The following is a 27,751-nucleotide window of genomic DNA, read 5'->3' on the forward strand; positions in this document are numbered from 1 at the left end:
AATGTTAATCATGAAGAGGCTAAATACTTAATGATATGTAATATTCAGAAAAAAAAGAGCCTACTTTCATTAGAAACGTGTATTTTATTGATAGGGTTAGAGTGGCATGGAACTTGGCACAGGAATTAATTTTAAGGTGATGGAAAGAAATACACAAAAATGCATCTAAAATCAAAAAAAGGTCATCTTCATTGGAAAAGCAGTGATTTGAAACACATTCAGAATGGAAAAAAATACTCCATTTCTACAACCATTTACATACACAGAGATAATCCTGAATATTATTTACATGGCAACAGATTACAGTATATACAAAGCCAGAACTGGAAGCAAACTGAAGCTCACAGGAGGTTTATTTTGGGAGAAAAACTACAAACTGTCGATGTGAACGGTCCCAAGAAAGCATGGGGTGATTTGGCAGAGAAGCACAGATTTGAACAGTGCCTGGAAGTTGTCCTCTAACAAAGATTGGCCCCCTACAAAATACAGTAGCATTTTTTCCCCCTAATTTCCCCCCAACAAATTCAGAAAAAAAAAGAAAAAAAAAGTGAACTACTAAACAGGACAAGATGGCGTGTAAAACACAAACAAACCTACAAAGGTTTTTTCAGAGACGCCTGGAATCACAACTCGGTAAGTTACAGCTTACTATTACAATGGTGGTTACAGTAAAATCAAATCTCTGTACATCTATTAACAGACATTCATCATTCAGGCAAACAGGGGAGGTCTGTCCCTTTACAAGTCATCTAATCAGAGATACAAAACAAAGAGAGAGAGAGAGGGGGGGGGGTCTCTGGGTCAACTTTCAAGGGTCAAAGCCAGGAGGATACAGTACCAAACACCACACCACCCAGCTAACTGTACTGAGGCCTGGCTGAGTCTTGCCGCTCTGCCACCCAGATAAAGATTAAATTATTCAGTTAGTTCACCAACAATGACATCAGCATGTACGCTGGTTTTGATTCAACCCTGAGAAAACAGTGGACTGCATGTTCACTTGCTGACACACCTGCCTAATGTGCCATTTAAGGTAATTTTGTCCTACAACCAAAAGCAAGGGACAACTTGCATCTTAATTATCTGTCGAAGGCAGCTAGGATTGGCTTTAATTCTATAGGAGGCACAGGCACAAATGCAGGATTTAAACAGTGATTAGGTCTACATAAGACAATATAGGGAAAAGGTATTGTAGGTTCAGTCTCGCGGTTGTGCCCTTTTCTAGCATTTTTCCACAGACAAGGTACCAGTGCTGGAGCCATTTTCCAGATCAAATATTTGAACCGTTCTGAGAGCTTTCGCAATCAATGAGCTAGTCCTTGTCCCGGCAAAAAATGGCTCTGTGACTGGGTCTGGAAGAGGGAGGAAACGGTGCTGCAATATGAGAAAAAATGAGGACAATCGTGCAGTCACCAGATCATCCGCAAGTTGGCAAACCCTTCTACAAACTACAGGGGCTTAGAAACTATGTTCACAAAGCAGCACTAGAGGGGTGCAACAGAACTAATGGAGTGGTCTTGGATTAGATGAATTCAATGCTTGTGTACACAGACTGGCAAATCAACGTGGGCGCAAAGCTGATCTCGGACCACCTAAACTCTTACATGTTGTTTAAACAAACTAATTCCTGTATGTGTTGCTTGGCAAGTTATGCATCTGGTTTAGAGACCATGTGCCCGGTTTGTAATAGGTTTTGCTGGTTTGCGCCAGCACCGGCAACTTGTGAGTCGAAAAGCCGCAGCAAATCTTGTGCTGTAAGGTGGCGCTCTGACCAGAGGAGTGAGTCTCTAGACAAAGCAGCAAAGTTCAAATGTTATCCAACTTTAAAACCGCCTGCTCGTCTTTCTTTATAACCACAGACTGCCCTACTGACTCGTTCCCTTACCAAACTCTGAACCAACAATAGGCCAACTCTTCAAAGAAGAGTGTAAAAACTAATATACAGTAAAAACGGCTGAAGAAGAATGCTGACGTCTATCTGATTCTTCAAGGTCTCGTCAAGTCCTCGTCAGGAGCGGGGGGGGGGGGGGGGGTTTTGTCCCTGTTCAGGTCCTCTTTTTTTTTCACAAGTTGACAGGGGTCATTGGAGCATGAGCTGCTTGAGGTTGTCATGGAGGATGGTGTCCTTGACGTCCCGGAACACCAGCCTGATGTTCTCCGTGTTGATGGCCGTGGTGAAGTGGTGGTACAGTTGCTTCTGGGTGGCGTCGCGTCTCTTGTCCCGGAAGCACTCCACCATAAACGCCTGGACGTCTGACAGGTTGTGCTCCTGCCCAGTGTACTCAGCAAAGTAGTCCTTGAGCGGAACGCTCTTCACTTTCTCCTCCAGCAGGTCCGTCTTGTTGAGGAAGAGGATGATGGAAACGTTGACGAAGACGCGGTTGTTGACGATGGTCTCGAAGATGTCGAGCGACTCGCGCAGCCGGTTGGTCTGCCTGTCCTCCATCAGCACCTGGCAGAGGCAACCCAGAGATTAAGTACAATTACTACTGCGAGTACTAGTACTGTTGCTATTGTACCAGATGGAATTTAAACTAGTGATGAAAATAAACATAGTTGCAGGCAGAAATTAATGGCACCCTAGGCAGTTTATTTTCCAATTGTTAATATTTTCCTGCTCAGTACATATCTTGGGCATAGTTATGTAATAACCAAATTGAAGGAATACTGTCAAAAAAGTTAGTTTATGTTACGTGTTTATGTTAAAAATGTACGTGGACGAATGGATGAATAAATGACAAATGTTAGTGTGTGTGCATTTCTTGCGTTTTGCCAGACTGAACCATGATGCTAAAACTAAGGTGCACATTAAACTATACATTTGGGTAACCTTTCTCTCCTACTGTAAAGACAATATATAATATACTAAATTAGACTTATGGCCTTGTTAAAGCGTAACTCTCGCCAAACTGCAAACTAGGGTCTTTTTGTGAATGTACCCAAGTCAAACTTTCGTTTAAAAGCATAATTAGGACGGAATCGCCACTTTTAAGATTTACCGTATTTTCGTTTTTCGGTCAAATGGCCTTTTGAATGGGAGTGCTAGGGGCACTTTTATGATCACATCAAAATAGCTATTTTTAAAACACTAAGAAGACTCGACACAACATGAAACTTTGCTCGAAGTATCACCAGGGGCTCTACACCTTAACGGAAGCATTGAGAACATTGTTTGTGTACACAGAGTTTACTAAAAAGAAAGGTTTTAACAACTCACTGTAGCTGTTGGTTTTCCGGTCGCCGTCTATCGAGCCAGTCAAAAATAGTCGAGGGAGGAGAGTAAAGATGAAAAGCTCCTAAAGCTTAGTTCCATATAAATGCACGGATAATTTGTTGTTTTGTCGTTAGTGAAACACAATATTGACCTTGTAGTTGAAAAAGGAGCCTTATATAAGAATGACATTTCCTCCTATGGAGTCCGTTCATTTGCATTCGGAGATCGCCTATTTTTCACTGGGAAAATGGCTGATAGCGTAAACAACAACAGCTACAGTGAGTTGCTCAAAACCTTTCTTTTTAGTAAACTCTGTGTATACAAACAATGTTCTCAATGCTTCCGTTAAGGTGTAGAGCCCCTGGTGATACTTCGAGCAAAGTTTCATGTTGTGTTGAGCCTTCTTAGTGTTTTAAAAATAGCTATTTTGATGTGATCATAAAAGTGCCCCTAGCTCTCCCATTCAAAAGGCCATTTGACCGAAAAACGAAAATACGGTAAATCTTAAAAGTGGCGATTCCGTCCTAAATATGCTTTTAAACGAAAGTTTGACTCGGGTACATTCACAAAAAGACCCTAGGTTGCATTTTGGCGAGAGTTACGCTTTAATGGTAAGACAGAGAACAACTTTTACATGAGCACAAAATAAGAGACAGTTTTATTTGAGGCAATCTACACACGGTGTGGAATGAAGCACAACAGAATAAGAGTGTGTCTATAGACACAGCGATGACGACGACTTATCAAAAAGTCACCAAACATTATCTGTTAGAACAAACGGATTAATGACCCACTTATCAGGCTATCTCAAGTGTGTGTGCTTGCATGCGTGCGAGAAGAAATGAGACGCCATGGCCAGTGTTCGGCATAGCGGCACGTTTTCACCTGGTCGTATTCAGAGGAGGAGACGAGGAAGAGGATGGAGGTGACCGAGTCGAAACACTCGAACCAGCGCCTCCGCTCTGACCGCTGCCCTCCCACGTCCACCATCTTGAAGGGAACACTCTTGATTTCAAAGTCATACTCGTGGATGCCCTTGGTGGGTTTACGAGCCAGCAGGATATCCTGTTGACTGGGAAGATAATCCTAGACGAGACACGGAAAAACGCAATGAATATATATGAATAGCTACATTTACAGAAGATGAATTTGAGAAAAAATACAAATTTTTCTACAATCACAATATGAAGACAAAAATGTTGCTTTTATGCAAAGAGAAAAAACAACAACCCAAGAAAAACATATTACAGCTGAAAGTACAGTAGAGAAAGCTTGTTTTGCATTGAATTAGTAGGCCTATGATAAGGAGATCTGCAAGCAGTGGTGACAGTGATTGATGTAGGTCTGATGGTGCTGACTGAAACTCCACTAAATAAAATAAGAAATAATCTCCTGGGCGCCCAATCCAGTGTTGCAACAATGCCACTCTTTGATTATAGGTGTATAACATCTCCCTACAGCCTGCAATCACATACACAATCTTTTAAACTGACATGGCAAGAAGAAATATTTAAAACTTTTGTAATTTAAATTTGACTTTTTTTTTTTGACTTTTCAAGACCTGCAGATACCCTGGTGGAGCATCTGTTGAGTTACTATGTACAGGTTTTCAAACAGCCATCTTAATTGCTCATCATCTAACCTTAAAATTGTCCAGACATTTTTCAAATATTTGTTTCATTTTATTTTTTAAAGATGATCTTTTGGGCAGATAAAAGGGGAGAGAGAGGGGGAATGACATGCAGAAAAAGGCCACAGGTAGAACCCGCGGTGGCTGCAGTTAAGGACTGAGCCTTTGTACATGGGGCGCACGCTCAACCAGGTGAGCTACCCAGGCACCCCGCCATGCATTGCAATATTAACTATAACATGTACACGTCTGATTATAACAATCGGTGCAGGCGGAAACAACTTACCAGCTCGCCAAGCTTATCCAGATTATCCAAGAAATACTTCACTGACTCACCCTGCGACAGGACAGAGGAGGAATTTGTTAATTCTACACAATTTATTAGATTCAGTCATTTTAATCATAAACAGCACAGGCTACTGACCGCTAATATTGCATTCAACAGAATACATGTGTTGCTGTTGTAGAAGCAGGACAAAATCTCACTTTAGCTGCCACGAACACACACACACACGAGCGCACAAACACACACAAGCGCACGCACAAACACACACACACACACACACACACGAGTAATACACAGACACAGGTAATCTGTTTTCCTTACCAAAACTGTCTCCTGAGAGCTGAGTCTGCTCTGAGTAGCTGAAGCAGGATGCAAAGTATTTGGTATTGCACTAGACTCGTTTGTAAGTGTGTCTTTGATGTATAAGTGTGGCTAGCTCTGCATGTGTGTGTGTGTGTGTGTAGGGGTGTTTTTTTCTAGACCGTTCTAACGCTGTTCATACGCAATTAGTGCAAGTCCGGACATGAGGCTGCCAAGACTGAGATGCATTCCTTTATGTGTGTGTGTGTCTGTGTGTGTGTGTGTGTGTGTGTGTGTGAGAGTCCTGTCCTCCACATTAACCAAAAACTGACTGCAAAAAGCAAAGCAGATTTTCCTTACCGTCCTTCCTGTGACCCGCAGTTTCTCTACAATACCACACCACGCCTTTACAGAGGATTGCTTGCATGTGTTTTGCATTAATGACACAGCACACAGACACCTTGCTATAAAACCTACATTTTATTAGTAGTAGTATTTCTGAGTGTTAGCGGCATGCACCATGCATTTTCCTCACTGTAAGCTTCTATACTCACCTTTTGATCTTTTAAAAAAACTAACCTGACCTGTAAAACCTGTGTGTGTGTGTGCGCGCGTGTGTGTGCGCGCACGTGAAAACTGTGTGCAAGGCTAAGATTACACAAGGGAGGAATAGATTGGCGTGGTGGTACACTTAAGCCAAAAGAAAGAAGAGCTACCTTTCGGTGAAGCTAATTTGAATTCTGTACACATTTCTGGCTTCGCCGGTATACGAGAGCTCAAATCTGAAACAGGACTGGGGGTTTTGAAATCCTCAAAAATCTGTCCGATTATAAAAAAGGAGAAGAGAAACAAGAAGAGCAGTCACTCTCAGCTCTTTCTGTTCATTATACAGCATGACAACGCCTGCAGTTTTTACGAGTGTGCTGTGAAAGCAAAACTGAAACATAACAGTGTGTGCCAATTGAATTGTGACACTTAATATTTAGGCAGGTCTACTGTGTTTTACCATCTTATCATAACTACATGTTACTACATTGCAAAAAATAAGTAAGTGAGTAAATGTGTATGGCTGATTTTAAAGACTGTGGGAACTTTGTACTATGCAAAACTAGAGGACCCAGAGGAGATTACAGTCTAAACATGTGTTTTTAATGATAATTAACAAGCACGTCTAGGGGCACGTCTGATTTGTGATGCAAATACTTAAATGCAAATATGCCAAAACACAATGGGTTGTATCTGCTAACTGAAAAACAAATTAGTCCTCGGAAACAAGAGCAGGGGATATTTAAACCGCTCCCAACAGAACAACTCTTCAGCTGCTGCTTCTGGGTTTTATGTGTTATTGTCTGAATGGTAGAGCTTGTGTTTAGGAGAGATGATGCCCTCTGGTTTTTTATATATATATATATATATATATATATATATATATATATATATATATATATATATATATATATATATATATACATACACCAGGGTTGTATACACTACAAAGGGCTGCAGCAATTATTATTTTTTTTTTTTAAATCAATTTATCTGGTCATTATTTCTTCAGTTAATGGTTTAATTGTTTGGTATGTCAAAAATAGATGGAAATGTCTATCACAATCTTCAAATTACTTGTTTTGTCAAAAAAAAAAAACAGAATATTTAGTTGAGCAGCAAATCCTCACTTTTGAGAAGGTGGAACCATGAAATGTTTGGCATTTTGTTTAGCATCCGATAGTCTCGCATTGTCAGACCTTCCTCCACAGCGCTGCGGAGGAGGAGGGTCTGGCGAGTCCACGCGGCATTCCGGGATGGGAGAAAACCCAATCACAATTGTCTTAGGCGGCGCTTAGCTCGGACACAATGACGGCGCCGCTACAAAATAGCCTCGGGAAGGAACCAGTTTTGGTGGAACATGTGTAGGTTCAAAAGTTGTTTTAGTTGTGCAACAGAAAACTCAGATTGGACAGATAGTCTAGCTAGCTGTCTGGATTTACCCTGCAGAGATCTGAGGAGCAGTTAACCATAGTCCTCAGAAATCCACCAGAGTTTAGAATTCCAACACAAAGGAAGCGGAAGGTGACGGACATCCGGCCGAAAAGAGTGACATCCGGCAGAATTTCTGGCGACACCTGAACAATCCCGGAAGTGAAACGTCGTTGACTACTTGTCTGATGATTGACTTACTAATTAATCTATGTATGTATGTATGTACAGTATGTATGTATGTACAGTATGTATGTGTAGTCCTGTGTCTGTGTTATGCATACATTGACTGTAAACAAGGAATAAGACTTTAACAATCAAAATATGTCAGACATTTTTTCAACTTTTACAACAATTTTTTTCTCCTAAACTGAAAGATCAAATATAGGATCATAAAAAAACAGAAAGGCAGCAAATGTTGGTTATTTGTGCTTCATAAATGACCAAGTTGTTAATTTATTATCTCTATCTGTAAATTGACTAAGTGAATAATCTAAAAAGTAGTTTTCTGCACTAACATAAATGATAGTAACATCCCAGATGACAGACTTTGAAGAAACAGTACATGTATATTGACCAACAATTGCTAAAAAAAAAAAAAAAAAAAAAAAAAGGTTTTCAGCAACGATTTTGATTAATGATTGTTTTTTTTTTGTTTTGTTTTTAAAGCAAAAATAACTGTATAACAGATTTGCTGTTTTTTTAATTTTTTAATTTTCTATTATAGTAATTTGATTATATTTGGTTTTGTATTGTTGGTCCGACAAAACAAGCAATTTGAAGATGTCATACTATTGTATGGGCCTTTTTCTGACATTAATATACCAAAATATGATAAAATAGTGGTTAGTTGTAGCCCTACATGCACACAGAATGTATATGTGTGTGTCCTTGTACTTGTGTAGCTGGAGATGTGACTCTCTTAATGTTTGTGAACAAATAACGCTGAGTGGGAGAGCCAGAGCTCTGTTTGTAAGCATAAAGCTGTTTAACTACAGATCAACATTCCAGCTCTGATCACTCTTATTCCCCTTTCGGTCTGCACAACAAGCTCACACCAACAAGCTGAGTGTGTGTGAGACTGTTAACAAAACGCCATTGAGAACAGTTCGGCCTTATGCAACTGACAGGAAAATGAAAATGTTCTGGTTGTGTCTCATTAGTGACAGCAACTTGGAGAAATGTGTCCCCTATTTCCGTCTGAAATGCTGGATAATGTAGAAAGTTAATCACATCAAATTAAACAAATTTGGTTTAAAACCACAGCAGATTGTGAAAGTATTACCAGGCAAAATATGTGCACAGGAAGGTCCCGGTAAGTACACGTGAACATACCGGCGACCACAGGCTGATATTCTGGGGTAAAACGTCAAGTGTGTGCATGCTGACAGCAAGCCTTAAGGAGCGGGGAGAGGTGTAAACAGGAAGCTGAGTCAATCACATGTCTGACTGCTCAACAGACAGAGAGAGAGAGAGAGAGAGAACCAGAGCAAGAATTACAGGGAGAGAGGAAAGGGAGGCTGAATTAAAAAGAAAACCAGTTTCACTTTCCATTTCCACCACCGCCTCACAGACTTTCATCTTTCTCATTCTGGACTTTTTTTAAAAAGGCCAGAAAACTATTACTGGATTTGGTGAAAGAGAGGAACTGGGCCACCACTGTCTTTCAGTAAGGCTACGTCAATGTGAGTGTGAACAGCCACCTACCAGCTGAAACTCCCTGCGGCGATCATAGGCGTTCTGTATGCCCGAGTCGTCCCACAGAGCTTTGATGGCGGACAGGTACTGCAAGAAGACGGGTGTCTCCAGCTGCCCGTTGGCCATCATAGCCGACCGGGTGTTGAACGCCATCAGGCTGTCCCCATGCTTCTGGTTTTCTGGGTCACCCCACGGAATGTGCAGCTTCTCCCGGGCATCAACCAACACACGTACACCTGGAAAGGAAGGGAAGATTTCACAATCAGAGAGGCCCACTGGTAGTAAAATCTAATAGACCACATGTAATGGAAACCTATTGTGGAAGACAGACTAGAAGAGCAGGTGAACTGCATGCCAACCAAAAATGACAGGTGTCCTATATTTATATTTGACAAGAGTAAAATGTTAAAAAGGTACCACAACCACAAGATTAACATAAAACTGTATCACAAATATTTGTGCAGATTTTCCAATGATTTACATTCATTTGAAACTGCTTCTGTAATAATAATAATAATAATAATAATAATAATAATAATAATAATAATAATAATTCACTTCATAAACAGTTACAGCAACAGCTGATCTTGCAAATGGTACAAATAAATACATTTGTGAAGGTCTTAATATTTTATATTACATTTTCATAATTTTTGATACAGGTATTAATTCAATTAACCGCATTTTTTTTTTTTACACTAAATTATAAAGTCTTATAAGTTGTCTATGTTATTTAGAGTACTCCCTGTAACGTTACATACAAAGGCTGGACAAACAGGAACACCTTACAGCACACTGGTGGTGGTGGGTTTACCCTCCATTAGCTAGCTACATCCCTATGTTAACGTTAGCTGTTGAGCAACTAAACTTGCCGATGGCCATTTGAAACTACTGGCGTGTGTATGACTATGCTACAAATTTAAAACGTTAAATATGTTATGGCTACACGGCTATAACTCTTAAAAAGGGAGATTTCAGTACAAACACGTTTCATATGGGTGTGCCGACAGCAGATGTAGACTGTTTATGTGTCCTCTAAACAGATGTTGAAACTTTGCAAACCATTTTAAGCGCCCCTCTGTCGCAAAAACAAGGCTTATCTCGTCTCCTAATGTACCTGACGTTAGCAGCGAGGTTACCTTTGATAACATTGCTGTAAATTGTGGCTCTGAAGTCCTCTCGGGCTTGCTGGTCGAAGTCCTGGCCGTGGATGATCCGCATTTGTTTGAGGAAAGTCGACTTGCCGCTCTCGCCAGCGCCGAGCAGCAGGATCTTCACCAGCCGTTTCACGTATGTTTTCTCCCGGGAGAGACATCTGTCGATCTCCTTTGACTTTCGGACCTGTTCCACCTCGCCGCTGTTCAGCAGGCAGACGGGTAGACAAACTTTTAACACGGACCTGGTCGGCAGGAAATCCGCCATGTTCGCACAAACTTCATCGATGCTAATTTGATGCGCGTTCGCGGAGCTCAGGCACGGGACCAAGCCCCTTCCCTAAACTCAGGAAGTAGTGCTGCTGACTGTTTACCATCAATCTTAAATCACTTTTTGCTTTGCCGTTTATGTCTTGCTGACTCAAACAAACGTAACATTGTATCCCACGTATGCCTTGACAAACAACTATATTTACATGAGGTCGATGTAGAAATATGTCAGTTGATATTTGAATTCAAGCATTTATCAGTCTTAACGGTTTTTACGACGCTAACACACAGTTTATGATTAAAACACACATTAATGTGCATGTGCAACTCAATTCAAACGCTATGTACTGTGTTTTACTGACAAGATAATACAACATTTACTAGTTAATTTAACGCTAGACTTGACTGATAACGGCACGGTACTATTTCGCCCTCTGCTGGTTCACTTTGGTAATTGCGTATTTTATAGAAAAAGCCGCGCTCTGATTGGTTGATCCCCCTTCTCTCTTAGGTATGCTGCCTTTAAAGGCTGTTGAAAATATGACAATTTATATTTGAACGTACTTCAAACGGTCAATAAAATGTAAAATGCAGACAGAAAAGACTCGACCACAAAACAGTTGTCAATATTTGTTGAATAAAGTATGATTTTTTTATTATTAAATTGGAATATCCTTTATACTTGTATGTCATTGATTGATATTGTATCGTTATTGATGATATTGTACTATATTGTATAATGATATTGCATTTGCATAGTTGTTTCTAAGTGTCTCAAAGCTAATTTAATCTTAAAGTCCACTTTAATGCGAAAAATGACAGTATATTTACAATATCCAACCTTTCAAACAGGAGTTTATGGTGAACTCTTGAAGGCAGCATCAGTGTCTATCATTGCACTTTCCTTTCAGCATCCCCACACAACACAGGGCTCACAGGCGACAGTGGCATTACATGTGTGTGTGTGTGTGTGTGTGTGGGAGATTGATCATTAGACACCATGACCATTAGAAACCCTCTCCGGGATCACGGACAGAGGTATCGACCAAGGATCGCTTGTCTCAAGAAGGTAGGCTATCCTTTTACATCAGAGATGATGACCACAGCCCTGCTTAGGCTGGACTATACCTATAGATATGATAGATTGGTAATTCTCCAACGCAATGCTTGGGCTTGAGTTGTCTGCTGTATCCTCATAAACCGTGGCTGTTGATATTTGTTCATATAAACTGCGTTAGCTCAGAAAAAAACTAGCCTATCTGTATTTTCCACAGGTCCTCAGGGGAATCCTGGTTTCCTTAAGCTTAAGTGTAGAGATTTATTTAGGTTAGACATTTTTTTTTAAAGTAACAACGCTTACAGGTACCATTTGGACTACAGAATGCTTTGAGGAAATACAACAAAACAGATCACACGTAGGCTATATGCCATATTTCAAAAATGCGTGCAAATCTGAATTGTAGTTACCCGATTGGTCAGAATTAGTGAAAAAAAAAACTTCATAAGTACCAAGAATTTAGAAATACATGTAACAGAATGACAAGACGTCGGAACAGCAAACAAATGTCATCTTGGTTTCAGTGGGAACTGAATCTGTTTGTCACACTAAATGTTACTAAACTGTTTTTTTGCATCCTATCACAGTGATAAGGTCATTCAGTTTAATAAGCACTAAGCCTGGATCAGTATCAGTGCCTCCATATACACCAACCAACCAGCTGCTGGAGAGCAGTAAATCCAGGCACTGTGTACTGGACGGCAAAAGCCCGGTCCTGTGTACAGAGCAGGGCTCAATTTATCATCTCACATTTCAAGTTCTATCCACTTCAGGAGCTGGAATATGTATCATAGTAAAATAACTTTGGCATAAGAAAAAATGGACAGGAAATAATTCAAAAGCCCTGTCATTAGCAAAATATTCTCAGAGTCTATTGATCCTAGATAAAGCACTCACAATGTCCTGCTCACCAGGGAAATGCTAACCATAGATATAATGCTAACTCATTTCCAGGAGAACTTTGTGTTTTGGTCCATGAAAGCCCACTTTGGTCCGACTCAGCCCGGGGCTTATAGCCTCTCCAGGATGACTTCAAAGCACAAAGCCACTTCAAACAGGCCCGGGAGTCAGCCGTCTCATAAACACACACACACACACACACACACACACACACACACACACACACACACACACACACACGCACACACACACACACACACACACACACACACATGCACACACACACACACACACACACACACACACACACACACACAGGTTTGTGGCACTATCTTTGTGGGGACCAGTCATTGACATAATGCATTCCCTAGCCCCTTACCCTAACCTTAACCATCACAACTAAATGCCTAACCTTAACCCTTACCCTCACCCTAACCATAACCTAATTCTATCCCTAATCCTACAACCAAGTCTTAAACCTCAAACAGTCCTTTAAACTTGTGGGGTCCAGCATTTTGGCCCCACAAAGCTGTCGGAACCCCACAAGTATACTGGACTCCCGGTTGTTGGACCCCATGAATATAGTTAAACAAGCCTACACACACACACACACACACACACACACACACACACACACAAGCTGAAAGAATGTACTGCATGTTTTCTTGCTTTCCAGTTCACACCTGAGCTGTGGGATCTGATGATATGATAAATAAAAAAAACTGTTTAGGAGCAGTGACTCACCGCAAAACCTCCCACACAAGCCAAACAAAAGCCATGAGACCAGGGCATGAAACAGACCTCTCATCTCACCTCTCTCCTTGTTTAAATGCAGCATTGAGGTTCAGAGTTAAGTTGAAGTTTTTGGTATAATTGTGTTGAGAGAGTCTTTAATCATGCAGCATTTTCCTTATAAGAAGTATTAATTACAAGTGTTGATAGCGATCCTTATTATCCCATGTGGACAATTTGCCTCAGAGGTTTCAAATCTATGAAAGGCAATTAGATGCCATTTTCCAAATCTTGTATTAAACAGAAAAGAGGTAAACAGGGATGTTGTGCATCATGGGGATAATGATAATTATTATCAGCCTCATCATGGAGGCTGCCTCCACAACCTGTTGTCAAAGCAACCTGTTGGCATGGTGACCTCTGCCCCTCCCCACCACCACACACCTACTCACAATCAATTGTCGTGGTAAACTCCTCCTCACCCCTTCATAATCATATTCCTTTGCAGGCAGAGAAGGTGCTGCTGGAGATGCAGGACCTCAAAACAGGAGTTAAGTCACAGCCCCAGAGACTGGTTATTACAACAATACCACATGCTATTACTGGTAAAAAACACACACACACACACACACACACACATTGTTATTCATATTGCTGAGTGAGTGTGCCTGCATAATCTCACTGGAGGATACTGGAGCTCCGGGCTCAAACTCAAGAGCTACAGATCTCCATGACAACCCCTGCGGTCTCAGGGAGTCAGGGAGAGGGAAAAAGTAGGAGGTGAAGGAGGAGGAGGATGATTGAGCGGGCAAGAGGAAAAGAGCAAGTAGCAGAGACAGAAACAAGGGAACAGCAGAGAGACAGTGGAGGAGAAGAGAGGAAACCTAGTGAACTTTGAATCCAGGCAGTGTAAAACAGCTGAATGAAGAAACCAAGCAAACATGCAAACAGCTTCTCCTCTCCTTTTTATTCCTCCCCTTACCATTTCTCTTTAATTTTTTCCTCTCCTTTGCTTTTCTCCTTTTTATCTCCCTTTCTTTTCACCTCTACTTTTTATCTCCTTTTTCTCCTCTCCTTTCCTCTCGTTTTCCCTCATCTCCTTTCCTCCTTCCCTCTCCTTCTCTTTTCTGTCTCTCCTCACCTCACCTTATCTCCCCTTTTCTTTTTTCTTTCCTCTCTTTTCCTTACTCCTCCCTCCTTTCTTTTCTTTTCCTCTGCCTTCCTTTTCTCCTAGACTCTCCCTTTCTTTTCTCTCCTCTTCTCTCCCCTCTTTTCCTTTCCCCCTCTTGTCTTTCCTTTCTCTCCTCTCCTTGTTTCTTGCTGTGCTTCCTCCTCCACATTAGCTGCAGAGGCTCACAGGCCTGTGATCACTGGCATTTAGAAGCCCAATTACCTATCGACACACGAAAACCTATTTCGTAATGTTCAATGTCACTGATCACGGTATTGTCACCTATGACTTCTCATTTCCGTCTTTCCTCCTCAGGGGAAGACATAATTTCGTGGTTAGCAGACAGATTCCAAGTAGACACACAAGGTGAGAGATGTGTCAGCTGATGCCATTTATATATTTACATGACATACAGAGTGAGCCAGCTGAAAGTGCCTCTTTTGATTACATTTCTGCTCGTCTCTGCGCCTGTTGTCTTCAGAGGCGAGGAGTTTTGGCTCAATGCTGGTGGCGCTAGGATACATCTACCCTCTACAAGACCACAAACGCTTGGTGATCAAACCAGATGCGTCCCTCTATCGCTTCCAGGTGAACACACCACATGTCAAAATCGCAGACCCCAAGGAAACTATCTTCCAAAATTGTATATCTAGTTTGACTGATGTCATTTTCACCTTGTAGCACTTTGGATAAGATGCAGGAATTTTCCATTTTTTGTTGATTTAAAGTTGCCCTGTAGAGTTTGTAACCACTAATAGCGAAGACTGTTCTAATTCACTGTTCCTACTTATACCTATTAAAAATAATGCACTATTTAATTTGTATATAGTCTCGCATTGCCAGACCTTCCTCCACAGCGCTGCGGAGGAAGGTCTGGCTAGTCCACACAGCATTCCGGGATGGGAGAGAAACGTGCTCTGGTTTATTGGCATTTCTTTAAACCAATCACAATCGTCTTGGGCGGCGCTAAGTGTCGGATGGAGCCACGGTGCCGCTGCAAAATAGCCTCGGGAAGGAACTTGTTTTGGTGGAACCACGTTCAAAAGTTGTTTTAGTCGTGCAACAGAAAACTCAGATTGGACCGATAGTCTAGCTAGCTGTCTGGATTTACCCTGCAGAGATCTGAGGAGCAGTTAACCATAGTCCTCATAAATCCACCAGTGTTTAAAATGAAATATTTTAGATTATTTATTTTATTTTTTATTTTATATATTAATTTATATTTTATTATATATTTTATATTATATTTATTTTAGATTATTATATTTTATTAGACTAATTTGTATATAACCCATATAATCGTGAGACAGGACGCGCAGGGCTGCCTCTAAGGAGGAAGTCAGTTGACGTAGTATAAAGAGCAATATAGTACGTTTATCTACTTTACATAAGAAAACTACTTCTTTTAACCCAAACCACGCGGTTCTTCACTGCTGGGGCTTACACAGGCACACTGATCACTCGTGTTGATGAACATTCATAGGAAGGAAACTTTTCGTAAGATTTCATATGAGAGAATACGTTGAATAGCGCAATGGAGCAATGTTTTTCCAAATGGGTCACAGTTTTTGTTTGTATCGTGCATTTGAAAGGGGATGCACAACAGTTAAAACAACAGTTGGTGGTGTTGGTGGTGGAAATGAATTCCACACATTTGTTAATCTGCAAGAATACACATTTTGTTGAGAAACACTAAATATAAAAAAAATGTGCTTTTGTTTGTTTTAAAGAAAACTCCACAGGTAACCGTTTAAATTAAACACAGCCTTAAACACAGCCACATCCCATCCCACAATACAATACAAGATGTTTTTTTAAACTCACTGACTGTTAAAATATGTTTGAAACTCTTAGTAAAATTATTAATAGGCTATATTATGTACCCCTGCTGGAGCTGCTACCCCCGCGACCCGTTACCGGATAAGCGGAAGAAGATGGATGGATGGATGGATATATTATGTACCATTATGATTTTTTTTAGTACATTTAAACATTAATCCATGGACAGTTTTTATTAGGTGCAAAGGCTGAAGTTTCGATGCAATGTGCATTTTCACCCGAGTCAATCAAAGCTAAATTCTGATAAAAACATGCATCAGTCAACATTTGTTGGCTTTAAATATGCTCTATAATTATATCAGGAAGCTGGCTGGGTAGGGACCATAGTACCGTGATAATGAGACTCATTGCATTTTTCATTGCTGCCTTTCTTGGCTTAAGCACACATTAACTTCTAAGGAGATCATTATGGATGCATCTTTTGATCACTTTGTTGAACTAATAGTTTGATAGTTATGTCTATAAAACTCCAAAAACCCTTATAAAAAAGCCTTATATTATAGATATTTAATCTATGAGAAGCTGGAACTGGTGATCAATTTTTCTTGATATTTGACCAAAAAAAAGAAGGATAAGTGAAGCTTCACTGAGGAACTTAGGGCATTCCAGCTTTAAATATGTTTGCAAAACTGCCTGTAAAATAGTTCACCATAAGCAAAGAGAAGAGTGTCACTATTCCTTTTGTTATGTAAAATGTCAAATTGGTCAGCTTTTAGTTTCCTGAGCAATGATACATTAATCTTACTTTGGTTCTGGTGTGTAAAAATAAATCACAATAAAACTTCTGACTTTTGTCCTCTTTAGACACCGTACTTCTGGCCCACACAGCAGTGGCCTGTGGAGGATACAGATTATGGTGAGTGTGACGGAAGTCGTTCACATTTTATCTCACATCCTGTTACCAACACTTACACTTTCCCTTACACTATTAAAGCAATCTACCTGGCGAAAAGAAACATACGCAAGAAGGGAATCCTGGAGCTGCATGAGCAGGTGAGAACGCTACTAAATGAGAGTGATTCATTTTTGTCTGCTGGCATTTGCTGAGGTGTTATTTTATGTCCTCAGGAGCACTATAACCGTCTTCACAAGTGGATGAATCATAAATGGGATTTCATAGTGATGCAAGCTAAAGAACAGTACAGGTAGGTGTGTGAGATACTCGGACATCACTCAGTTTAAAGGACGAGAAGGTGTTACGATGCTCTGTGTTTGTGTGTGACTTTTAGAGCTGCGAAGGAGAGGAAGAAACCGGACCGTGTGGTATTTGACTGTCAGGAGAGAGCCTACTGGGTGGTTCATAGACCTCCGGTGAGAACACCACACACACACACACACACACACACACACACACACACACACACACACACACACCAACACACAGATAGTTATCAGACATGCACTGCTCACACACGATACAGCTTCATGCTTGTAAGTGGATTGCCAGCAGACAGATGTCTGAAAAATAAATTGCACTCCACCTCTATACTTCCCAGGGTATCTCATTATCTCTACCCATGATGCCTCATTACCATTACATGTCCAGTCAGAGGAAAAGTGCACCGCTGATTAATATTTCACACTGCGTAGGAGAAATGGGTTGCAGCGGTTTGCAACTTGAGCTTGCGGCATCGTGAGTCTGAGTTTCACCCTGTTTGGATCTCTGACCAGGCTAGGAGGCTAACCCAATCCCTCAGGGTCCCTGAAGGCTCAGGTTGACTAAGTGTTATTGAGTTTGTGGTAATTCAATTTCCCATTAAAGCAAATATCAACTGATATGGTGAAACCTTAATGTCTGCTTTATTACATAATCTTGAGGCCCAGACGTTAATTATTTCAGGGCAAATTGTGTTAATATGTTGCATATTCCTGAATAAATTAGTATTTCATCAAACTATCTCAAACTAATTGACACACAAGAAACCTGGGGCCTTTAGCTCAGTCTGAGTACTTGTTGTTTCTACTTTTGTGTGAACATTTTATGAATCTGTCTTGAGTAGTTTGTTGTTTGCACTTATTGTCCCACAGACTCATCCTTTTCATAATCATAATCAGCAGATTTATTGTCATTGCACAAAAATGAACAACGAAATTCTTAGCAGCAGTTCACCCAGTAAACATAAATCTAAATCTAAAAAGACAAGAATTTAATAGTAAAACAATACAATCATAAATAGAAGAAATATAAACACTAAAAGTACTATTATTGTACATGAGTTATTGTACGTGGTCCGTATGTGAAGGTGTGAATGTGTATGTGTGTGTGTGTGTGTGTGTGTGCGCGTGTGTGTGTGTGTGTGTGTGTGGGGGGGGGGGGGGGTGCTAGTGACTGTGTGTGTTCAGTGTGGTGATGACTTGCGGAAAGAAGCTGTTCCTGAGTCTATTTGTAGTTGTTTGTTGTTAAATGTGGCAATACATTTTTAAGTCCTCTGCTGGAAACGAACACATTACTTTAAGTTGTATTTGTAATGTCGAACAGTGAATTCACAAAAAGTGTGACACATTAGCAGCCTGTGATTACCATTATAAAAGAGCCATCTGCTTTAATTAATGAGTCATTTTGTAAACACACAATGTGAAATCATTTGTTGTTGTTGTTGTGGTTGTGTGTGTGTGTGTGTGTGTGTGTAGCCAGGGACAGTGAGCGCCATGGACTATGGACTGGATCGACTAATAGATCCCAACGCAGACGAGGTAACAGGTGAGTCTCTGTGTGACCTGTATGAAAATAATTCCTGCCAATCAGCTTATATTAAATAAGAGGCTTTAATGCTAGGTGCAGTAAATTTTGCTTGTCTTTCCTTTCCCTTATCTGTCTGCTGCTTCAATCATTTAACTTACCCTTTACTAAAGTTAATTTATCCTCTCTTTCTTTTCTTCTCTTCTGCAGGCATTTTCCATGACTCTTTTTGTATTCAGACTTTTAAACTGGTTACGAACACACACACACACACACACACACACACACACACACACACACACACACACACACACACAAGCAAGGCAAATGTATTTATATAGCACATTTCAGCAACAAGGCAATTCAAAGTGCTTTACACAAAACATCTAAAAAGCTAAACAGTTAAAATGCACTGTAATACATTAATAATTATTTGATTTAATAAAAGGCAGTAGCAAAATCTTTGACCGAACTGTTGGTGGTCGAGTTGCATTGTGGGTAAAGTAGGCATCAGGTTTTGACAAGGAAGAAGAATGCATGAAATAACATTGTTATGAATCCAACAATGTTATAGGAGTGCAATGCTAAATCGGGTGAAGTACTCTTTTAACCATAACTCTTAACCCTCAATCAGCCCTTTGAAGAAGTATGAATTATCCAAAATATCCTCTCTCAAATGTCTAAACCTCACAATGGTCCTCAGAAAGATACAAATACACAAACACGTACAGCACAACATCCCTCTTTGTCTATGTAGATAGATTTTTTTGTGATATGACATGTAATCTGTAATGTAACATTTCATATATTTTCTGCCCCAGGCCAAAACACCCGACTTCTATGCGAGAATCGTGAGTGAGAATTTAGTCGACTTTCACTGACTTTTCCATGATTTTTATTGTCATCCTGTTTGATCTAAACCAATAGTTATGTTATCCATCAGTGATCCCTAGAGACAGATCTGTTTTCCTGAGATTCTTTATAGCTGTCATCTCTCTTCCGCCTCCCTGTAGATGATCTTTACTCAGCAGTCCATCATGAGGCCCAGAGTGAAGTCATCGGTGTCAATTGGCGCGTAAGATTGTCCATGATATTCTCCGTCTTCTTTTATCTGTGACAAAACCACAGTCAGTGGTGACTCTTGTGGTGACTCTTGTGCATAACTTACCACTTTGTTTAACATTTAGTGGTGTGAGCAAAATAAATGGCCACTCCTGTAAGGGATTAATTCCCTTTTACACTGGAGAATACTGATGTTACTTTTTAAAAGTATGTCAAAGTCTTTATTATGGAGTCATACGAGTGCCATAAAAAAGAATAAATCTGTAAAAGAATAATATAATGAATGTGGAAATATAAAGAGGAATAAATACAAGAATAAATAAGTAAATGACTGAAATGATGTGAAAAGCAAAGGCAATAGGGAAAACAATGAGGAAAAATAAAGGGATCAAAATAAATTGACATTATATAATAATTTGTAATTTCTATGCAAAACACACATAAATAAATATTTTAAAATATATATATATATATATATATATATATATATATATATATATATATATATATATACAGAAAATGCTTGTAATTATTCTTTTATATTCTGTTATTTATTTTTATATTTCCACATGTATTTTCTTATTCTTTTACAGATTTATTCTTTTATTATGAAGAACGGCTCCATTCTCTTTGGCTGCATCCTCGTCTGTGATCTTAAAGTTCTTTCCTTCAGACAGTAAATTCTTTTTTGCTGTTTTTGCAGATTGGTGAAGTACTGTGCCACCTATAACAGCCATGACCCTTTCCTCTCCAAGTGTCTTCCCAGCAACCCCTGGCTCACTGATGATGTCACGTACTGGACCTTAAACATGCCCTAGTGAGTCAGCTGACGACGATACATAATCTATATTCTGAGTATAATTTCAAATAACTTGTTCGTTTTATGTGCGTGTGTAACAGTGTGGAAATGCCAACTAAAATGCGCGTGGAGAGGTGGACGTTTAGCTTCGCGGAGCTGCTCTCAGACCCTCGAGGACGAAATGATTTCAGACTCTTCCTAAAGAAAGAATTCAGTGGTACGATGGTTATTTATAATTAGATCACAGCTCTGATTACAGAAGTGTTACTGTTGCAAACATGCTGCTCTGTTTCTGCTCACACAGCATTAATATGTTTTGCCATTAGAAAGGGCTAAGAATAGTTTTCTATTATTTTCGATTCTATTCTGAACCGTTATAGGTGAGAACTTGGCATTCTGGGAGAGTTGTGAAGATCTGAAGTGGGGCGAAGCTGCAACGATGAGTGAGAAAGCAGAGCATATCTACAAGTAATGTCTTCATTTATTATCTGCGTAGAATATATTAATCCTTTTCTGATAAATGTTGATAGATGTTAGTGATAGATCGATCACTAACATCTATGTCAATTAGTCGATTAGTTCAAGCCAAACATTCTCTGGTTGCAGTTTATCATCATATATTTGTGTTTTGGACTGTTGTTCAGACAAAACAAGACATCTTGGAAGTTTCTTCACAATTTTTTTTAAACATTTCATTGACGATGAACTAGTAGCATGAACTATAGCTGTCAGATATTTGTAGTGGAATAAAAAGTACATTTCCCTCTGAAATATGTTGGAGTGGCATGAAAAGATCATAAACAAGTAAATTACAAGTCCCTCAAATTAGTGCGTGATGCTAGTAATAACATCTGTTTCTTCCACTTTCCTGATCCCAGGACATTCCTGGCACGTGGTGCACCGCGGTGGATCAACATCGACGGAAAGACGATGGAAATCACGGTGAAGGGCCTGAAACACCCACACAGATACGTCCTGGACGCAGCCCAAACTCACATCTACATGCTCATGAAGAAGGTCAGTAAACACAGCAGTAGTCGGTTTTAAACACAAGATAAGTATGATGTTATAGTTCCCGCAAGCTTGTACTCACAATCAAAACAAGTACTGATTCATGATGAGTCTGTGTGTATTTTGCAGGACTCGTATGGCCGGTACCAGAAATCTCCAGTGTTTAAGGAAACAGTGAAGAAGGCCATCTGTCCTGAGGAGCACCATTTCACGTGAGTGACAGCTTTTAATGGATACATTTTGCATTTGATTAATGACACTCTGTTAGATGACATTGAGCTTTAATCTATTCCCTTTAATTGGGAAATAAACTTGAAAAAGTCTGTCTTTTGATTTGATTATCTCAACCAGCCTGATAAAGAATGCCAAATGAGGAGGAAAAAAACATTGACTATTCATTGCAAAGGATGACTTAGGAGTGACATTGGTCTGGGAAACCAAGTTTATGTGTCTCATCTGTCTGGCTGATACTAATGTCCCTGTAGCTCCCTAAAACCACCACATCCATCACTTTCCAAAACTTGATTTTAACGCTGCTTTTTCCTCCCTCCTCTTCCCTTTGCTGGTCTATTTCTTTTTCTTATTTCCATCCCTCTCCTGTTTCTATATCCTTCCTTTCTCCTATTTGTCGTCTTCCAGGGATGCCCAGTTGGAGCAAAATGCAAAGAAGAGACGGCCCAGTCTCAGCCCCATCATCCTGCGGCAGATGGAGCAGGAGCAGAGGGCCAAGATGGCCGCCACTGTCGACATCACACAGGTCATGAGCAAACTCAGCAAGCAGCGCAAGGAGGCGCCCCCTCCTCCCTGTCCTCCTCCCTGTCCTCCACCTAAGAAATAATTTTTTTTTTTTTAAAGATAATTTTTTTGGGCTTTTCCACCTTTAATGTATAGGACAGCTAGGTGAGAGAGAAGGGGGAGGCATGCAGGAAATTGTCACAGGTCGGATTCAAACCCTGGACCGCTGCGTTGAGGCATAAGCCTCTCAGTATGTGTGCACCTGCTCTACCCACTGAGCTAACCCGGTCACGTTGTTCAGTGATTTTAAGAAATGATTTAGTGGAATCATTTTAAATAGACGCTGCAGTTTATTTCTTAATGCTAATGTTTACATTTTAATGCCATTTTACTTTTACTTAAATGTTTTTTATAATGACAATGGATCAAATGCTCTTAGTGATGAACCTGCAGAAAATTATAACCTCACTGCAGGTTAACTCTAGGGAGCTTTATAGCATCTTTCAGCTCGTTGTTTTGGGTTTACAGCCTGCAAGTTTAATGATATTCAAATACTCATAGACATACAGTACATTTATCCATACTAATGTCAAAGAATCACAAATATCTATTTCCAATGTGACGTTCAGTGGAAAGAAACCTCTTAGTTGGTGGTTGTTTCAGCCACAAAATGCCATAAAATTAGATCTACATCATCATCTAAAAAGTAAATTTCTTTCAACAAGTACAAGTACGTTTACAATACGTAAAGTGATTGGGAATGGGAACGTGTACTACTGAGACAAGAATCAGACAAAAGATCTGCACACTGTATTAAAAGCTCACAGCAATATTAAGTGTGTAATGGTTTGAGCAGAGAGAGAGAGAGCGAGAGAGAGACAGAGATCTTGGTCAGCATTGTCAAATCACCACCACAAAGCAGAACGAGCAAAATATAGACACAGCAGAGCTGAATGACGCCGCCTGATACTCCCACACAGGAGACAGAGCATGCTTCTGTGAAAAGGAACTAGAAACATACAGCTCAATATTATACAGGCATATATTAAATACGACACATAGGTTGAATCAAATTTTTTTTATCATAAATCACATAAATCGTCTAGAAAAAAACAAAAAAGTGGAACTCTAGTGGAAGTACAAATAGTAAACTAATATGAGGCTATTTTAAAGCTCACCCAACATCACCCCACCTACCTCTAATGGTAACAAGCCCTGCACATGTAAGACTTTTGGGTGTTTTTCCACCACATATTAAATGTATTTACCTGGCAAATGTCTCATAAAACTATTATGAGAAGTAAGGTTTGTGATTTGTGTGAACTGAGCCTTTAAACACATCCTAAACTTCTCACATGTCTATAACACAAGTCACGTTGAGAACTGACAACAGGCATTAGACAAACGGCCATATTGAGACATCTGTTACTATCTGTTACATTTCTGTCCATACAAGCTGTAACTGTTGTCTGTCTTGCTTTTCTTGTAATACACACATTGTACTGTACATCTTCACGCATACACTGTTTTTTTATTGTACTGTGTTTTCTTTGTGTTTCATGAGCTAATAAAACACCCACAAACCACCTCATGTTTATGTGTTTGTCTTGAGTTGTCATTCATTTACTGTTTTCATGTAGTTTGATTGTCATGTAGCCCAAAAATAGTTAGTTGGAGCCTAGTATGTATTAATAAGTTTGATTCTAATATCAAATTAGGTATTGCTTATAATACTCTATGCTTATAATGTCTATTTGGTGTGGACATGTTCTGAACATCATGCTGTTTAAGTAAGTATAACATTTTCAATGAAGTGTCTGCTGAAAGGTTTTCAAAAATGCATTTTTTTCTTCCTGACTTGTGTCTGTTGCCCTTTGACCTCACAGCTGTGCCGCTTCACCACTCCCGTCCCCCACCTCGCCGTCTACTCTGGCATCACTGACTTCCCGTCTGCCAATGCCTCGCCCTCTCTCCCCTTCCTGGCCCACTCCCCAGCTTGTCCATCCCCCATCAGCGTGGCCTTGGACAGCACGTCGGCCTCTGAGCGGCGTGTGGAGGCCGGTGAAGGGGAAGGCGAGGGGAACCCTGCGGCTCAGGCTGCGGCAGGTGGAAATGTGTCCAAGTCTCGCATGGCTTTGTCCCTGCACCGTCTGCTGAAGCGTGGCTGCACCCCCGCAACCATGTTCGCCAGCTTATCGCCCAAATGCCACTCAGCTGCCGGGACAAGTAGCCGCATTCAGCCAATCAGCCCGGATCAACCTAGCCAGGCTCCGCCAAGACGGATTGGCAAGTGAGTGTGAGACACAATACAACAAACTGCACACAAAAACAGTCCTCTCACTTACTGCAGTCAGATACTCTTTAATCCAGTTACTCTACTCTTTAAATGTGATGATTTAGTTTAAGGTTATATGTTAACTCATCCAATTACACTCTGTCCGCTTAAAATGGGGGAGTAAGTATACAAAGGACTACAAATTCTAAATAGTTTTTCTAATATGAATGCAAACACCCTCAAATTAAAGCTGAAAGTCATTCTCATTTTTTACAATTCAAATTCACTGTTATTATGTTATATGACTATGGATATCACACACGTGCCTGACCAAGTCCTCTCTGCAACCCTCCACAGTTTTTTCCAGATTAAAGTGGATATTCCTCCAGAGTGCCGTATCTACCCCATAGAGTCTGAGGACGAGGACGAGGAGAACAGGGCTGCCTCTCGGGGAGGAGTAGGAGCCAAAGAGATCATCTGTCCCTGGGAGAGCCTCACTCCACAGAACGGGACGGGCTAATCGGCTGCATTTACGCAGGTAGAAAAAAAAAAGGTGGGGTTTTTAAATCTGTGTCGCATGTGTCTGTCTGAGCAGGCAGATTTTTCCCATGTTCTGACAGAGATAAAAGATCTCACGTAGAGCATAAAAGGCGGAAAATCCCTGTGTAAATGTGGCCGCATTCTCACCACTAGGCCACAACATAAATACCAAACAACATGACACAACGGTCAATCTGGGACACTGTAGAGATGGCTGTTTAGACTGAGTACTTACTGTGTCCATGTTTTAACTCCTTAAAGGAAACCTGCTGTATGTTTAGAGCATCAAACACACTGCCTGTAGGTCTGAAAGGGCCCACTTTTATGTCTGCTGCAGTATAATCCTCTTTTCCACTGTCCACGCTCAGTATTTTTTAATACTCTCCCAATTCCTCAAGTGCAACTCTTCTCCTCAAAGAAATGTTTGGCAAGCCACCAAAAAAGGCTGTAAAGATTTTTTGAATATTGAATATTCAAGACCAATGAATAAACCGATGAATATTGTTTATTCATTTAACTGTTCGATTATATTTTCTTTAAATTGTGTTCCAGCTGATTGGCTGTTTCAAAGCCTTCTTTACAGCCAGGATTATAATTCTAAACCCGCTGTTAGTAATTTGTATGTAATTTAAATACAGAGGACATGATCTTGGTGTCTTTGGCACAGCAACAGAAGTTATATTCAACCATATTTTGGCACATTTGGTGTTTGGAACGAACCTGCATCTTAAAAGCCAACAGGCAGTTCACTGTATTCCTTTAACTTTTGAAAGGAATACACTGAACTGAATTTATTGACACGAGCCTTTATTGAGGTGAGCACCAGCTGAGCCAGCTGTTTAGGTTGGATGGCAGCTCAACTAGAGGACAACAGGGTGCACAAACATCCAAGCCCTTTGGGAAACTGAGCTGTAGCTTTCACATTCAAACCTCATTCTGTATTTATTAACAAACAGTAGCCCGACAGCAGCCTTATCCACCTTCACACACCTGAAATATTTTGTGTTTTTTGGCCTCAGAAGTGTCTACAAAGCAGGCATGTACACAGACATTCAGGGCCTCAAGATAACAAAAACTACAAATGAAAAGAAATGCATTATTTTTGTGATTGCCAAGGAGCTTAAATAAAAGTTAGTATCCAAAAAATGCATGTTTACATCCTAGAGAGTGATGAGCCAAAGCAGACAGACATATTTGGACTCTGCCTGTGCACATGCCTGCTAAAAAATATAGATTACGTATTGATATAGTTATTGAATAATGATCAGTTTTCTGAAGTAGAGAAGTGTTCTTGTGCTGCTCAATAGACTTACTGTAGATGCCTCATCCGCAATTTACTTACCTCTTACACACATTACGTGAAAATGACTGAAGAGATGCAGTTTTAGGTAAAATAAGAGCACAGAGACAGCTTGTCTGCATGTTGCTTTTTTTCTGATCCGCTCCCGACAGAGAGTTACTGTAACGTGGGGTCGGGTGATAGTTTTGTATTTAGGTCCACTGGTGTTTTGTAGCTGCCGTATTATACTGTGCACTACTCTGAGCAAGGTCTTGGTATATTTCTTACGTCTCTCTCCGTTGGGGGTGGGGGGGAGACACAGTACGGTCAGAATGTATTATCTTTACCATGTTTACAGATGCAAGAATGTGAAAAATACCTTGAATTTATTGTGTTTGATTTGTACATTCCATGGCTTGTGTCAAGTGCCTCAATAAATGACTGTCTTAACAAACAATGTTCACCTTCTTAATTAGATGTTGCCTTTACATGTTAACTTAAACGGTGAAATTACAAAAAAACTAACATTTTCTCACTTATCTGTACATGCAGATAGTTTTTTTGCCAGGTTTTCAGATCTGTCTACCTCCATCTTAAACAATGCAGGGGAAGGGAATGTATGTGTCTCTTTCCAGAAACAGTGTTCTGGTTACACTGGTCAATCCAGCAGTTTATCTATAGGGACTATTTCTTTGATAGAAAGAGGTTCCGATGCCAACTCTTCACAGTGACTTCTGTAAATTGTTCAGAGCAACATGGACACTTAATTTAGAAATAGACGTTGCTGTTGAAGTTTTTTTTAAATGTCATTTTTTTAATGCTGTGGGTAACAAAAACAAACATATCTGGTGGCAGAAATCTCAGAGACAGATCAAAACCTATACTAAGATGTTTTTATGTAACATTCCTCTCCAGCCTCAGTAAGTGGTGATGACAGTGATTAACCACTAGGTGGTGATATAACAATGGCAATGGGATCAAGACGCCATTTACATAAAGTAACACAAGCTGGTGGATGGATGTGGTGCATTAGTTCACTAAAACCTGAAATAATAAAAGAAACAATCTGCATTTATCATTTATCAGAATGTTTGTATACATTTTCCGGTCATTAGTATTTAGATTATGTGAAATATTTTGAA

General features: G+C 40.1%; 2 protein-coding genes across 5 annotated transcripts; one reads left to right on the forward strand and one right to left on the reverse strand.

The window, feature by feature from the left end:
- Window positions 1-64: 64 nt before the first annotated feature.
- LOC116061103 (guanine nucleotide-binding protein subunit alpha-13-like) lies at window positions 65-10,721 on the reverse strand. Its single transcript, XM_031315007.2, has 5 exons — window positions 10,245-10,721; window positions 9,115-9,341; window positions 5,131-5,181; window positions 4,100-4,300; window positions 65-2,452 (listed from the first exon to the last, which is right to left on the reverse strand). The coding sequence occupies exons 1-5, from the start codon at window positions 10,525-10,527 to the stop codon at window positions 2,081-2,083; spliced, it is 1,134 nt and encodes a 377-aa protein (XP_031170867.1). The 5' UTR covers window positions 10,528-10,721; the 3' UTR covers window positions 65-2,080.
- LOC116061102 (regulator of G-protein signaling 9) lies at window positions 5,688-27,063 on the forward strand. 4 transcript variants are annotated; one of them, XM_035997407.1, is made up of 19 exons: window positions 5,688-5,723; window positions 11,497-11,598; window positions 13,727-13,823; window positions 14,705-14,755; window positions 14,871-14,977; window positions 17,033-17,221; window positions 17,297-17,373; window positions 17,458-17,539; window positions 18,860-18,922; window positions 19,730-19,759; window positions 19,922-19,983; window positions 20,674-20,787; window positions 20,871-20,986; window positions 21,150-21,237; window positions 21,648-21,786; window positions 21,910-21,992; window positions 22,420-22,537; window positions 24,402-24,805; window positions 25,148-25,310. In XM_035997407.1, the coding sequence occupies exons 2-19, from the start codon at window positions 11,530-11,532 to the stop codon at window positions 25,308-25,310; spliced, it is 2,052 nt and encodes a 683-aa protein (XP_035853300.1). In that variant the 5' UTR covers window positions 5,688-5,723; window positions 11,497-11,529. The 4 variants fall into 4 exon arrangements, with proteins under 4 accessions (XP_035853300.1, XP_035853299.1, XP_031170865.1 ...); XM_031315005.2 differs by lacking the exon at window positions 5,688-5,723 and having other exon boundaries at window positions 11,437-11,598; window positions 17,033-17,084; window positions 17,163-17,221; XM_035997406.1 differs by lacking the exon at window positions 5,688-5,723 and having other exon boundaries at window positions 11,435-11,598; window positions 25,148-27,063.
- Window positions 27,064-27,751: the final 688 nt, after the last annotated feature.

The sequence above is a fragment of the Sander lucioperca genome, chromosome 22 (genome assembly GCF_008315115.2).
Source record: "Sander lucioperca isolate FBNREF2018 chromosome 22, SLUC_FBN_1.2, whole genome shotgun sequence".
Classification (NCBI taxonomy): domain Eukaryota; kingdom Metazoa; phylum Chordata; class Actinopteri; order Perciformes; family Percidae; genus Sander; species Sander lucioperca.

Bases quoted from the DNA above. Each gene is read 5' to 3' on its own strand.
- LOC116061103 (XM_031315007.2), bottom strand. From the start codon at position 10,527: ATGGCGGATTTCCTGCCGACCAGGTCCGTGTTAAAAGTTTGTCTACCC. The intron at 9,342-10,244 runs GTAACCTCGCTG...CTTCCTTTCCAG, and splicing joins TTACAGCAATGTTATCAAAG to GTGTACGTGTGTTGGTTGAT. The intron at 5,182-9,114 runs GTAGGTGGCTGT...GTCCTGTCGCAG, and splicing joins GCCGCAGGGAGTTTCAGCTG to GGTGAGTCAGTGAAGTATTT.
- LOC116061102 (XM_035997407.1), top strand. From the start codon at position 11,530: ATGACCATTAGAAACCCTCTCCGGGATCACGGACAGAGGTATCGACCA. The intron at 20,788-20,870 runs GTGAGTCAGCTG...CGTGTGTAACAG, and splicing joins TGGACCTTAAACATGCCCTA to TGTGGAAATGCCAACTAAAA. The intron at 21,238-21,647 runs GTAATGTCTTCA...TCCTGATCCCAG, and splicing joins AAAGCAGAGCATATCTACAA to GACATTCCTGGCACGTGGTG.